The 14773-nt window shown below is 41.1% G+C and overlaps 1 protein-coding gene across 1 annotated transcript; it reads left to right on the forward strand.

The window, feature by feature from the left end:
* The first annotated feature begins 59 nt into the window (after positions 1 to 59).
* LOC109645647 (phosphatidylinositol 4-kinase beta-like) lies at positions 60 to 13123 on the forward strand. Its single transcript, XM_069516488.1, has 14 exons — positions 60 to 292; positions 3726 to 4224; positions 4745 to 5235; positions 5620 to 6057; positions 6993 to 7220; positions 7310 to 7561; positions 7680 to 7786; positions 7875 to 7979; positions 8081 to 8204; positions 8387 to 8500; positions 8695 to 8846; positions 9200 to 9332; positions 9428 to 9548; positions 9948 to 13123. The coding sequence occupies exons 2-14, from the start codon at positions 3741 to 3743 to the stop codon at positions 10127 to 10129; spliced, it is 2931 nt and encodes a 976-aa protein (XP_069372589.1). The 5' UTR covers positions 60 to 292; positions 3726 to 3740; the 3' UTR covers positions 10130 to 13123.
* Positions 13124 to 14773: the final 1650 nt, after the last annotated feature.

The raw sequence follows: 14773 nt of genomic DNA on the forward strand, positions 1-14773 counted from the left end.
TAAATCATCCTTCTGTTGTTTTATTTTGTAAATTTAACCAGAAGTTCGGGCGTTTCCGACTGGTGCTGCCTTGACGGATGTTGCGTCACTGAGGTTTTAAAGTCGAGTCGAGCCGAGCCGAGTCGGACCAGATGGATCCCGAAGGCCCGGATTAGACCCGGATTAGACCCGGACTAACATTGGATTAGACTCGGACTAACGCTGGATCAAAGACCCGGAGTCCCGGGACGAAAGGCGGGCTAAAGCCGTGTGTGAGAGCGTTTCCCCGGGGTGAGGACGCGTCAGTAACCGGGTAAGAGTTCGGCTCCTCTCGGTTCGATTGGTTGTGACCCGGATGTTTCGGAGCTGACACCCAGGGCCGGGGGCCTTCAACAGCCCGGCTCTGAGCCCCCTGCCCCGGACTGTTTTTATCAGGAGGGAGCGGCTCCTCCCGGTCCTCCTCTTCCTCCTCCTCTTCCGCTTCTTCCTCTTCATCCTCCTCTTCTTCTTTCTCTTGTTCTTCCTCCTCTTCATCGTCTTCATCCTCCTCTTCTTCTTTCTCTTGCTCTTCCTATTCCTCCTCTTCATCGTCTTCATCCTCCTCTTCTTCTTTCTCTTGCTCTTCCTATTCCTCCTCTTCATCTTCTTCATCCTCCGCCTCCCCTTCACCCTCTTCACTTGCTCTTCCCCTTTCTCCTCTTCATCTTCTTCTTCCTCTTCCTCCTCCTCTTTCTTTTCATCTTCCTCCCCTCCTCTACCTCTTCCCTCGTCCTCCTCACCTCTGCTACTTTTTCATGTAAAACTAAGTCTTCGTGATGAACTTGTAACATGTTAATAACATGTTAATAACATCTTTAAAACATGTTAATAACATCTTTATAATAACATGTTAATAAATTGTTATTAACATGCTATTATAAAGATGTTATTAACATGTTTTAAATATGTTATTATAAAGATGTTATTAACATGTTAATAACATGCTATTATAAAGATGTTATTAACATGTTTTAAATATGTTATTATAAAGATGTTATTAACATGTTAATAACATCTTTATAATAACATGTTAATAACATATTTAAAACATGTTAATAACATGTTAATAACATTTAAAACATGTTAATAACATCTTTATAATAACATGGTATTAACATGTTAATAACATCTTTATAATAACATATTTAAAACATGTTAATAACATCTTTATAATAGCATGTTAATAACATGTTAATAACATCTTTAAAACATGTTAATAACATCTTTATAATAACATGTTAATAACATGTTATTATAAAGATGTTATTAACATGTTTTAAATATGTTATTATAAAGATGTTATTAACATGTTTTAAATATGTTATTATAAAGATGTTATTAACATGTTAATAACATCTTTATAATAACATGTTAATAACATATTTAAAACATGTTAATAACATGTTAATAACATTTAAAACATGTTAATAACATCTTTATAATAACATATTTAAAACATGTTAATAACATCTTTATAATAACATATTTAAAACATGTTAATAACATCTTTATAATAACATGTTAATAACATCTTTATAATAACATCTTTATAATAACATGTTAATAACATCTTTATAATAACATATTTAAAACATGTTAATAACATCTTTATTTTAACATCTTTAAAACATGTTAACATCTTTATAATAAAATCTTTAAAACATGTTAATAACATCTTTATAATAACATGTTAATAACATGTTAATAACATCTTTATAATAACATGTTAATAACATCTTTATAATAACATCTTTAAAACATGTAAATAACATCTTTAGTACATCTGAACCTGATCTGAACCTGAATCTGAATCTGATTTGAACCTGAATCTGATTTGAACCTGATTTGAACCTGATCTGAACCTGAATCTGATTTGAACCTGAGTCTGATCTGAACCTGATCTGAACCTGAATCTGAACCTGATTTGAACCTGATCTGAACCTGAATCTGATCTGAATCTGATCTGAACCTGATTTGAACCTGATCTGAACCTGAATCTGATCTGAATCTGATCTGAACCTGAACCTGATCTGAACCTGATCTGAACCTGAATCTGAACCTGATCTGAGCCTGATCTGAACCTGATCTGAACCTGAATCTGAACCTGATCTGAGCCTGATCTGAACCTGATCTGAACCTGAATCTGAGCCTGATCTGAACCTGATCTGAACCTGATCTGAACCTGGCCTGAACCTGACAGTGTCAGTGATAAATCCAGACTTCACCTCCAGTGTGAATATTGTCGTCTGTGTGTGTGAAGTCGACCTCCACCCAGGCCTCGACGTTCTAGAACCTCCACATCTGGAATCCTTCTCTCTCACACATGACTGCTGTGATGACATCACACTCAGCTGTGTGCGATAAGCATGTTCCAGTGATGATGTCATCAAGAGTGTACCATTAGCATCTCATGTTTCTCGTATCTCCACAGAGGCTGTGTTAGCCTAGCTTAGCGTTCATTCAGTCAGAAGAGCATTGTCATGGAGTCAGTGTCGAGGTCAGTGATGAAGATGACTTTACATAACACACAAACACACTAACTGAGACGTGGGCGCCAGACAAATCTGAAACCATCAACTAATCAATCGATCAACTGATCAGTTTCATGTTATCGTCATGTTTCTTCAATGGAGACAGTTCAACGTGTTGTTTCCAGACGGAGATTGTAGCAGTAAGGAGAAAACTAAAAAGCAGAATTGCCCTTTACACCTCAAAAGGAAAAGGGGGGGCGAGGGAGATGATGAGTTGGACACACCTGTGAGCCAAGAAAGAGAAGGAAAATCAAACAAAGGCAGGAAGACAACTGAGGAGCGAGAGTAACTGCAGGAAGGAGATAACAAAACTAACCTGCTTGGATTTGGACCATGATCCCCCTGGTTGAACCATATAAGCTAGGTCTCCATACTGAAACTCTCCTGATTCCCTTTGCCTCTAGTCAATTCACCCCTCATCCTCCCTCTCCCTCAAAACATGTCCCTCACTTTTCATTTTCATTGGACCCTAACTCTCCTCTCCAACACCCCCCCCCCCCCCCCCCACACACACACACACACACACACACACACACCCCTCTCTACTGATCGCATTATGAACTGAATGGAATATAATATCACCATTCTCTCAATGAACTCTAATGACCACTTATATCATTTGTGTCTTTAATGGACAGATCATTTTCTTATTTGAAAATGAATTTGTTTTCTGTTGATTACTTGATATTTTGGTGAATATAAGTTCTTGATGTTTGTTTATTAATCATGTGTCTTTGATTTTTTTTTTTGATTTGAATAATTGATTGAATATATATTAATGGAACTTATTGATTGTGATTTATTTTCTTTTGATGCCTTTTGTCGCTGGGTTAACAAGCTATCTGGGTTAGCTCTCTTACCGTGAAATAGGTTCATAAATTAGCAGGTGAAGTAGCCCTGTCTGGCGCCCAACTCTTTTTTTGGGGGATAATTTAGAAAAAACCTATTCTACAAGATGACATCATCATGTGTGTTGTAACACGTTAATTTAACTGTTTGCATGTATGTTCATGGTGTAATGTGGCACACTGCTCCAGTCTTTATGCTAAGCTAGGCTAACCAGGTTATATAGCTGACTGGTCCGGTATGTGCTCCTGACCTCCAGGGGGCGCTGCAGTTGGAGAAAGGAACATCAGATCAGCTGCAGTAAACAGATTTTGTTCTTTCTCCTGTCAGGTACGCTCTTCCAAAATGGACGACGCTGATGTCTCTGTGTCGCCTGCTCTGAGCCAGCTCCACCTTAGCCCTTCCCACTCAGCCCTGCCCCCTCCTCCAGCCTCCTCCTCCCCCACCACCTTCTCATGCCCCTCCTCCCCCTCCAGTGCCTCCTCTTCCTTTTCTTCCTCATCTTCGACCTCCTGCTCTGAGAGCTCTTCTGATTGCCCCAACCACCATCATCATCATCATCATCATCATCATCACCGTCACCCCCGCCCTCAGCTGCAGCTACCCCCGCCCTCCCACAGCGAACAGCCGTCCTCACCCAGTGCCAGCCCCCGTAGCTCCAGCCCCAGCGGGAGTATCGGCAGCACCGGCAGCCTCGGAAGCAGCAGCAGTGCCAGCGAGGGCATCGGTAGCAGCAGCGTTTCGAGTGGCGGCGATCTGCGAGGTCCTAGTCCGCCGCTGGATGTCATCTCAGAGGACGCCATGGAGATGGACCTCGAAGGCGACCAAGGTAACGAGGAGAGAGAAAAAAGAACAGAATTAATTCAGGATGTGATGAAGATTAGTTCAGTTTCAGTTGGACCCTGTGATAATCTGAACAAGATAAATCCATTTGTTGATTCAAAATAAGAGAATGGGATATTTTACTGGAAGAGTTCAGATTAATTATTTGCCATTTTTAGAAAAAAGTTCAAATCTACAGTTTTTATCATAAATATAAAAAAAACAATCAAACAAACTTTACATTTGTCTTCAAAAACACAAATTATATTTGATGATTTGCATAGAGAGCAGGAAGTGACATTTGGGCTCATGATCACAGGAGAAATGTTCAGGTTACGTTCTAACGTCAGGTGAGAAGTGATGTCACCAAATATCAAAGATGTGACAGCATCCACCACCATGATTCTCAGTTCAAATCTGAGTGTGATCGTGTGAATGATGGTGAATTAAAACGGAGTATTTGTCAGTTAGGAGTGAATAAAATCATGTCTCATGTAGCGCAACCTCTTCTTCTTCTCTGTGTCCAGTGATCAACCCTGAAGTCGCTCTGAAAGCTTGTCAGGAAGTTCTTCTCAAAGTCCAGCTGCAGAACAGAGACATGCCTGAACAGCAGCAGCAGCACACAGACTCGTCGGAGCGCTGTGCTCCTCAGTACTTGAGTCGCATGAGTCCAGACACCAGCTCCATCAAAGAGGAAGAAGAGGAGGAGGAGAAACAAGGTGGAACGTCCCAACAAGACCTGTGTCCTTCAGCCCGACCGCAGTCCTCTCCACTGCCACCGGGGGTGTCACCATCATCGAAACAGTCGTGGCTGCTGCGTCTCTTTGAGTCCAAGCTGTTTGACGTTTCCATGGCGATCTCCTACTTGTACAAGTCAAAGGAGCCTGGGGTGCAGGCGTACATCGGGAACCGACTCTTCAGCTTCCCTGACGCTGAGGTGGACGTCTACCTGCCGCAGCTTCTCAACATGTATGTGCACATGGACACGGAAGTGGGAGACGCCATCAGACCGTACCTGGTGAGTCCTCCGCAGAGTTTATTGGTTTCTGATCGGTTTAACATCAATTTATTTGATAAGATTTCTAACGAAGCTGATTAGTAATGAAAACAAGCTAGTGTTAGAATGTTCACAGCTACAGAGAAAACTCATTGTGATGTCACATGATACCAGGAACAGTTATGCAGACTGGCCACTAGTGGCTAGTTTTGCACGCCCCCTAAGCTGTTGACCTATCACAACAGAGGTGGCTTTATGTTAAAGGGCCAGGGGCTGAAATCAAGAGTTTCAGATGAAGTACGACTTTGTTGTTTGTGAACAACATATGATTGAAACTAGTTTTGTGAAAACGTTGTTGAGGAGTTGAAACTGTGATGTTCTGTGTGTTTTGATGTTTTGTCTCAGATCCATCGCTGCAGAGAAAGCATCACCTTCTCGCTGCTGTCGGCATGGCTGCTCGGGGCCTACTCCTCAGACATGCACATCTCCACCCAGCGTCACTCCAGAGGCACCAAACTCCGAAAACTCATCCTGTCCGATGAACTCAAGCCATCTGCTCTGACACCTGTCACTTCCAGACCAACTTCAGCTTCTGTCTCTGAAAGCCCAATGTCATCTCCGTCCCACCGCCGCTGTCACCGCAGGCACAACAGCAGCAACGTGGAGGCCTCCGCTGCCACCTTGCCAAACAACCCCACATCGGGGGAGTGTGAGGTCTTTGTTTCTCCATCTAGAAGGACCCACCAGAGATCCAAGTCAGACGCCACCACGGCGAGCAGCGGGCCTGGCACTGGCCTCCGACGAACGGGAAGTAACCCGAAGGTGGAGTCGGTTCATGAGGAGGTGAGATTCACTTTTTTCGTTTTTTTTATTTAATGGAGGAGGGAGGAGTTCAGTCTCTAAGGCTACATCCATACGAGTACTTCTTCATTTGAAAACTCATCATCTGACGTCCACACGACTCCGGAGTTTAGGATAAAACAGAGAAGTTTGTAAACGCTGCTGGTTCATTTTCAGTTTGAAAACTCCGCCAGTTTTATTCTGGATGAACAGAAACTGAGAAGTTTGGAAATGATGACGCTCACAGCTGCTTGCTGATTGGTTCTTTTCAGTCATGACGTAACCTTCTCTGATTGGTCTCCTGTCACATGACCTCCTTCCAGAATAGAACAACCGGCATCAGCCTCAGCTACCAGAACACAACATGGAGGAGCAAAGTGTTACTAACAGCTGCTGTTCAGGTCAATTCTGGATAACAACCAAGTGCTTCCTGTTTACAGCACGTGTGTGAGTGGTCATGTGATCTGTTTGAGTCATGTGATCTCGCCGTCCACGTGTTCAGTTTCCTTCAGGTCATTTCTGGAATTTGCATGCGTGTGTGTGTGCGCGCATATTTTGGCCGGTCCTCACTTTCTGACCCACCTTTAATGGCCTGTTTGGGGTTAAGACTTGGTTTAAGGCTTTGAATTAGGTTTAGGTTATGTTAGGAGTTAGGGGGTTAGGGGCTAGGAGTTAGGGGCTAGGGGTTAGGGAATGCAGTATGCCAATAAATGACCTCACTAAGATAGAAGTACCAACATGTTTGTGCGTGTGTGATTTAAACCATATGCTGCTGAAACACGTGTGAACCAGCAGCTTGGTCATGTGACCAAGAGAGAAAATGAGCCTGGTTCTGATCTGATCACATGACTTGTTTCTTTTCTGGGCGGAGTTTTGCTGATACACAGTGATCAATAATCAATAAGACAAATCTTGACATAACTGCTGGTCTGCCTCAGCCCGAGCGTCTCCGTCCTCAGCGGGAGTTCGTCAAGTCTCTGCTCTGCATTGGGAAGCGTTTGGCGACGTTGCCGACCAAAGAGCAGAAGACGCAGCGGCTGATCTCAGAGCTGTCGCTGCTCAACCACAAGCTACCGGCCCGAGTGTGGCTGCCCACTGCCGAGCACCAGCACCACGTCTGCAGGATCCCGCACACGCAGGCTGTCGTCCTGAACTCTAAAGACAAGGTAACGTCAAAGCCTCACCTGCAGGAGGCGTTCAGGAGAAACCGGTTCAGATTAATGATTCATCTAAAATGTGGCATCCCGCTCCTCAGGCGCCGTACATCATCTACGTGGAGGTTTTGGAGTGCGAAAGCTTCGAGACGTCTCTCATTCCCATTCGGATTCCGGAGACCAGGATCCGTTCAGCTCGTTCTGCAGAAAACCTGGACTGTGGCAGCGTCATGGCGACCATGGCTAACGGGATGACATCAGAGCACAGGGCGGGAAGTTTCTCCACCGTCCCAAACTACGACAATGACGACGAAGCGTGGGCCACTGACGACATTGGACAGCTGCAGGTGGAGGTGAGAGGAGGGCGGGGCTTACATCGAACATCAGCTGAAAAGGACATGTTGCCTAGCAACAGTGTTCTCATGACTGTGTGTGTGTGTGTGTGTGTGTGTGTGTGTGTGTGTGTTGCAGGCTGAGGCTCAGACCAGCAGCAGTGACAACATCAGTCAGTTTTCAGTCGACAGCATCACAAGTCTGGAGAATAAAGAGCCAGTGTTCATAGCTGCTGGAGACATTAGGTACACACACATGAACATGTGAACACACACACACACACACACACACACACACACACACCAGCTGACCACCGTCTCTGTCGCTGTATAGACGCCGTCTGTCCGAGAACCTCGCTCACACTCCAACTACGTTCAGGCGAGACCCTGAGGACCCGTCAGCAGTCGCCCTCAAAGAACCCTGGGAGGAGAAAGTCAGGTGAGGTCATCAACAACTTTAACTTAAGTAAATGTTCTAGAAACGTTTGTCAGCAGCTGCACTAACACTGTGTGTTTGTGTTTGTGTGTTTACATCAACAGGCGAATCAGAGAAGCTTCTCCATACGGTCACATGACTAACTGGAGGTTACTGTCAGTCATCGTGAAGTGTGGAGACGACCTGAGGCAGGAGCTGCTGGCCTATCAGGTTCTCCGACAGCTGCAGGTACAAACTCACCTGAATGCAACTTCAAGCACTGAACCACACAAAATCAGAAAAACACAAAATCTATTTTACACGTTCAACCTGAGCTGTTTTAACACCACGTAACACGTAACATGCAACATGCAGTACAGTGCCTCTGCCAGAGACGTGTTGACAGTGGCGTGTGTGTTGTGTGTCCTCAGTCGATCTGGCAGCAGGAGCGAGTTCCTCTGTGGATCAAACCGTATAAGATCCTGGTGATGTCATCAGACAGCGGAATGATCGAGCCCGTCCTCAATGCCGTCTCTCTGCACCAGGTGAGTAACTGATGCTGTCGTTACTATGGAAACAGATATATTTTATCTGCAGCTTAAAGGTACAGTGTGTAGAATTTAGTGACATCTAGTGGTGAAGTGTCATGTTGCAGCTGAAAACAAAAAGTTCTGATCGGTTCAACAGAATCATTGTTGATGATGAAACATTAAAGATGATGTCATTGTGTATTCTTCAGGTGCGTAAACAGAGTCAGCTGTTGCTGCTCGACTATTTCCTGCAGGAACACGGCAGCTTCACCACCGAGGCCTTCCTGTCCGCGCAGAGGAACTTTGTCCAGAGCTGCGCTGGATACAGTCTCATCTGTTACCTGCTGCAGGTCAAAGACAGGTGAGACAAGCCTGTGTGCTAAACTAGGCTAACATCCGGTCTCTGAACTAAGCTACGCTAGCATTAAGTCTTTAGGCTAACACCTGGTCTTTGTGCTAAGCTAGGCTTACATTTAGTCATTAGGCTAACATCCGGTCTTTGTGTTTAGCTAGGCTAACATCCAGTCTTTGTGCTAACTTAAGCTAACATCTGGTCCTTGTGCTAAGCTAGGCTAGCATCCAGTCTTTGTGCTATGTTAAGCTAACATCTGGTCCTTGTGCTAAGCTAGGCTAACGTCTCGTCTTTGTGCTGAGCGAGGATAACGTCCAGCCTGTGTGCTAAGCTAGGCTAACATAGCTGTGTGTTCTATGCAGACATAACGGGAACATCCTGCTGGACTCTGAAGGTCACATCATCCACATCGACTTTGGTTTCATCCTCTCCAGTTCTCCTCGTAACCTCGGCTTCGAGACGTCCGCCTTCAAACTCACATCAGAGTTCGTGGACGTGAGTAAAATCATATTTGTTTCTTAAAGGAACTGAACTGTGGCCAACGATGGTTTTTCGTGTTTTTTCGTGAGGTGAACGTGTTTATGTTGCAGGTGATGGGCGGTTTGGACGGAGACATGTTCATCTATTACAAGATGTTGATGCTCCAGGGTCTGATCGCTGCCAGGAAGCATATGGAGAAGGTTCTGCAGATCGTGGAGATCATGCAACAAGGTGACGTTCACACGAACCAATCAGGAGCCGTCTTCATGTTCAGAATTAAAAACCTGCGAAGCAGCTGATTCACAATAAGAATCAGATTCAGAAAATAAGAGAAATGAAAGAAATCATTGAATGAAAGAAACAGTTGAATCTTTTTAGTTTTGCTCTTTATACATTAAAATAATAATAATTCTGTTGGTTCTGTTGAGGTTGTGTTTTATTGTATTTTCACAGATGTTTTCTCTTCTAATCTCTGCTTTCTTCATTAACCACAGTATTTTCATTTATTTAGAGCAATAACTGAAAATTACTTTTTTCTTCAACATGGTCTAAATACTCGTAATGAATTTGTGTTGGTTCAGATTAATTTACTTTTCTTTAACAATCATAATTATAATTCTTTCCCTCCAGGTTCCCATCTTCCATGTTTCCATGGCTCCAGCACCATCCGTGGTCTGAAGGAGCGTTTCCACATGTCTCTGACCGAGGAACAACTGCAGCTCCTGGTGGAGCAGCTGGTCGACGGATCCATGCGCTCCATCACCACCAAACTCTACGACTCCTTCCAGTATGTCACCAATGGCATCATGTGACCAGAGGGGGCGCCGTTGTGACATCATCAAATCTTTTCTGACTGAATCTAAAACATTTTCAAAGAGTCTGAGACAGAAGTGAATCGAGACCTGAGGGACGTGATGTTTACCTCGTCTGTTACAAGATGGATCTTCAGTGGCGCTCGCTGAGACAAATTAACGACGTGAAGCCCGGCGAGGGAGGAGAGGAAACTCTGTAGGTGAGAAGGTAAACTGCTGGTGAAGAGCAGAAATTATCATCTGATAACCGATAAAATCATTTCGTCATTTATCGAGCTCAACAGTATCACAGATTTTTATTTCTGGCAGCTGATTCGACGACTACGTTTTATTTTTATTTGTTTAACTTTTTTGAACATTTCTTATTAATAATTAGATTTTTATCTTGTGATGAGTAACTGAATCTTTTCTGCTGAATCTGCAAAAAGATTCATGACCAAAGAACGTTTTTTCAGATTCATGGGAAACGTTTTTTTCCTGGTTGATTTCAGATCCTAATATTTCATTGTTAAGTACTCAGAAACTGAAAGTAATTTAAGTTTGATCGTCTCCTGCTTCATGTCAAGAAAATCTGAATCAAACTGATGAAGCTCAACAGGAGCTTTCGTTTCCTCTGATCAGTTTTCTGAATAAAACACAAACTGGTTTAGAAAGAAAGAAAAGAGGCAGAAATCGTCTCGTCTCGAATTTAGTTTGAAATAAGTCTGAGACCAGATTTCATCATTTTTATTTAAACTCTGTTCTTGAATCAGATCAGCTCATTAGCTCTTTGACACAACTGTTATTATCCTCAAAGGTAAAATCATTTGTTAATTGACAGAAAAGTCCAATATTAACCAGCCAAGCTGTGAAAAGTTTCAAAGTGTCATCAGAGTACCAGGGGTGCGAGAGAGCGCTCTGACAGAACATCTATTTTTGGTACGAGAAAAGTATTTTTGGCAGAAGTCAAATCTAAATATCAGCAGCGTTTGATTAAATGAGATTTGTTGATGCGGTGTCACTGCTGCATTGATTGTTTTATTTCAAGTTCATCAAATTCTGGTTTAGTTAAAGGTCCGAGTTGAATTTCATAAAACAAAGATTTGTCTTGTTTTAAATGACATTATGACACTAATGAGAGAGTTGAATGAATTCTACAGTTTCATATTAATTATCGTTTTATTTACTTGAATAGTTTCATATTCAGTTTGAACCAAAACATAAAGAAACAGTTGAACTGATAATCACAGAACGAGAGATGAACTCTACTTCTGTTTGGCAGAAAATCTATTTTTCCTCCAATGATCAATAACGATCAGTTTCCTTAATATGTGAATGTTTTTTAAATTGTTCATCAAACGTATGTTAACGTCAGAACAGACGAATTCTCAGTATTGACAAGTCAAATCTTTGCCTGATGTTGTGAAGCTGGTTTTCCTTTGTGTCGGCTTTATTCCAGTGGATCTCACCTGTGTGTTAACGAAACTTACTAAAGTACAATGACGTTTTTCTTATGAATCTCACTCTTTACATTAAAATACTCGTTTAATAGAATTTAAATTGATTTCAGTCAACGATGTATACAATTCAGCAGATTTAGCTTGTGCTACCTGAACTAGCAGAGGCTAGTTAGCAAGCTGCTTTAAGCTCGTCACTACTTGTATAAATCAAAATACAGATAACATTGTTAGGCTTTTAGCATTGAAGCTAAGTCATTGTCATGCTAATGACCAATAAGCTGTGGCCGTCATATAATCATCGAGCTAAAACTGAATTATTAAAATTTTCCATTCATTCATATTTATTCTTGTTTACAAAATAGATATAGTAAATATAATGGAGAAAAAAATTCCTCTGAATTTTCCACAACAATTAAGTTTGAAGATTTCGTTTTTACTCTGATGGAATTGTGATTCAATTTATTTGTCATTGGCTGCAACAAAGTGAACGAATACAATACATATCTATTAACTGTAAACAAGCTCTTTCAGTAGTCACTTCAGTGAGCAGCTCGGTAGCTGAACCAGGCCAGTTAGCTAGATAACGCCTCATTTTTACATTATACAGTGTCACTTACTTCAGTTTTTATTCTAATTTTATATTTCTATTATTATTCTTGTCTTTAACTGTGACGGAAAATATCAGTTTGTGATAAAATGATTCAATTAAATTGTATTTGTATTGCGCCATATCATAATATTCATAATCTCAAGGCACTTTACATGGAAGGATAATCAGTAGTTTTCAACCTGATGAAAAGTGACATTATTTGAATTAATCATAAAGACACTATAACAACTTCACACTGGAATAAAGCCAACGTCAGTTGTTGTGAAGGTTTTTGGTTTTGACCACTATTGAAGGAGAGGCACATGTTAGCTTCTGCTAGGTGTTAGCCTGCTACTTAACATTACACAAAGATGCAGCTGTGACTAAAGTTTACCTGATACGCAACTTAAATAGCAACTTTTCTTCTTTTTTTCCCTTTGTGAATATGTATGTATGTAAATTAACTGAGAGATGCCTTTAGACTGATCAATGCAACGGGAGGACGAAGGTTTTGAAGTGTCCGACTTGAAAAGTGCGAGATGTTTGACCACATCAAGGACGAGTTTCAACACTTTAACGTCTCCTCTCTGAGTTTTACTAATATAAAGTCCATTTCAACATTTTGATCGTGGAAACATTCATGAAACATAAGCTGAAATTTCAGAATTAAAGTGATTATCAGATAAAAGCTAAATTCCTTTAATGTGAAGTCAAAAGCTGCTAAAATACTGATTGGCTTCTGGTGCATGTGGAGACGACTACATGATGGACGGATGAAACTCGTCCCTGAGACTGAAAACCTTTCTTTGCCTTTTTTCTTTCATCATCAGCTCTAAATGTTTCAACTTCTGATGTAAAAAAAACTCTAAGTGCTTTGATCCTGAATGAAAAAGTCAATTGTAAAGTTTTGTTCATTTTTCATTTTAAATGTTGAAGACTAAATCCATTAAAACTAATTTACTTTCATTTTCTGAAGCATCTTGTGAGTTTCTGTTCAAATCAAACAAACTTTTAGTTCTATTGATTTCAATGGGAAATGCCAAGGAAGCTGTTATGTGTATTGAGTGTGTGTGGGTGTCTCTCTCTCTCTCTCCCTTGCTCTCTCCTCCCTTTGTCCTGCAGGTGAGAAGTGGAAGATTGGCGGCCAGCTCCAGAAGATCTGTGGATTGGCTCACACTCCAGCCAAGTAGCCAATCAGAGAGGGAGGGCACCGTTTAAAAAGCCTCGGTTTGGCTTTGTTCTCGTTCTGTTGCCTTCTGTCAAGGAAGGTTTGTGGTGGGGAGGCTGAACTGAGGTAAGGCGGGGGTACCCTCTGCATTCACACACGTAGGATGAATTTGTTACTACACTAGGTTATGGGTTGTTGCCACTGATGTACTTTTATTAGTTTCAGTTTCAGATAGTCAGGCCTTTGTGTTCTTTTTCTTTCTCACGGATAGAGTTGAGCTGGGCCCTAATTTGTTGTACTTTGTTTATTTTGTTTGGCACAACCCCCCCAGTTCCTCCTCCCCCACATGTTTCAAACCTATGTTTGTTGTTTACCTTTTTTAATTGTAAATAAACCTTTTTCTTTGACTGCCTCACGTCCACCCTGAGTTCTTTCTTTGTTGATTGTCAGCGTTATTGTTTCTGCAAACAGGGAAACGTAACAGATGCTAATGAGGCTAACATCATGTGACATATCTGAAGGATAAAACTATTTTTCACTGTGTGAAGAAAAGTGAGCAACATTAGGTTTCACTGTGTTTTTCTTTTAAACTCTACCACCCGGTCCAACTTTACTGTTATTAGATCTTCAAAAGTTTCTACGTAGTTTAATACGAAGTTGTCTGCACTCACGAAAGATCATTTATGAATCTTGTAATTATAACAGATGTCTTAGAATCACTGGATTAATTGACAAACACACTTTCATTAAATTTAAAAAAAATCAAATAGTAAAATTACAAACCACAGTATTCACGAATAAAATAATAAAAGAAAACGAATCTCATATTCTATTAAATATGAGATTCTTATTTCATAATTATTAGAAATGTATTTTGTTTATTAGGAACAGATTCCCTCATAATTCTGATTTAAAAACAAATATTTTCACAGATCTTTGTGATGATGGAATAAAAATCTTTATAACTAGGAATCACTAAAAAGGGTTTTTTAATGAAAAGATATTTTCCTGTGGAACTTGATCTTGTAACGACGAAATATTCTAATGTCTTAACAGTTTTATCTCTAATTTAAAAAATGTATCTCCTTCATTTTAATGAACTTCTACGATAAATAGATTTTAATTCAAATTAGAAAAACTAAATTACAGTCAGTGATCGTCTTTATATACAGTCAGTGATGGTCTTTATATACAGTCAGTGATCGTCTTTATATACAGTCAGTGATCATCTTTATATACAGTCAGTGATCGTCTTTATATACAGTCAGTGATCATCTTTATATACAGTCAGTGATGGTCTTTATATACAGTCAGTGATGGTCTTTATATACAGTCAGTGATCGTCTTTATATACAGTCAGTGATCATCTTTATATACAGTCAGTGATCATCTTTATATACAGTCAGTGATCGTCTTTATATACAGTCAGTGATGGTCTTTATATACAG

Source organism: Paralichthys olivaceus, chromosome 20 (genome assembly GCF_024713975.1).
Source record: "Paralichthys olivaceus isolate ysfri-2021 chromosome 20, ASM2471397v2, whole genome shotgun sequence".
In the NCBI taxonomy this organism is placed as follows: Eukaryota; Metazoa; Chordata; class Actinopteri; order Pleuronectiformes; family Paralichthyidae; genus Paralichthys; species Paralichthys olivaceus.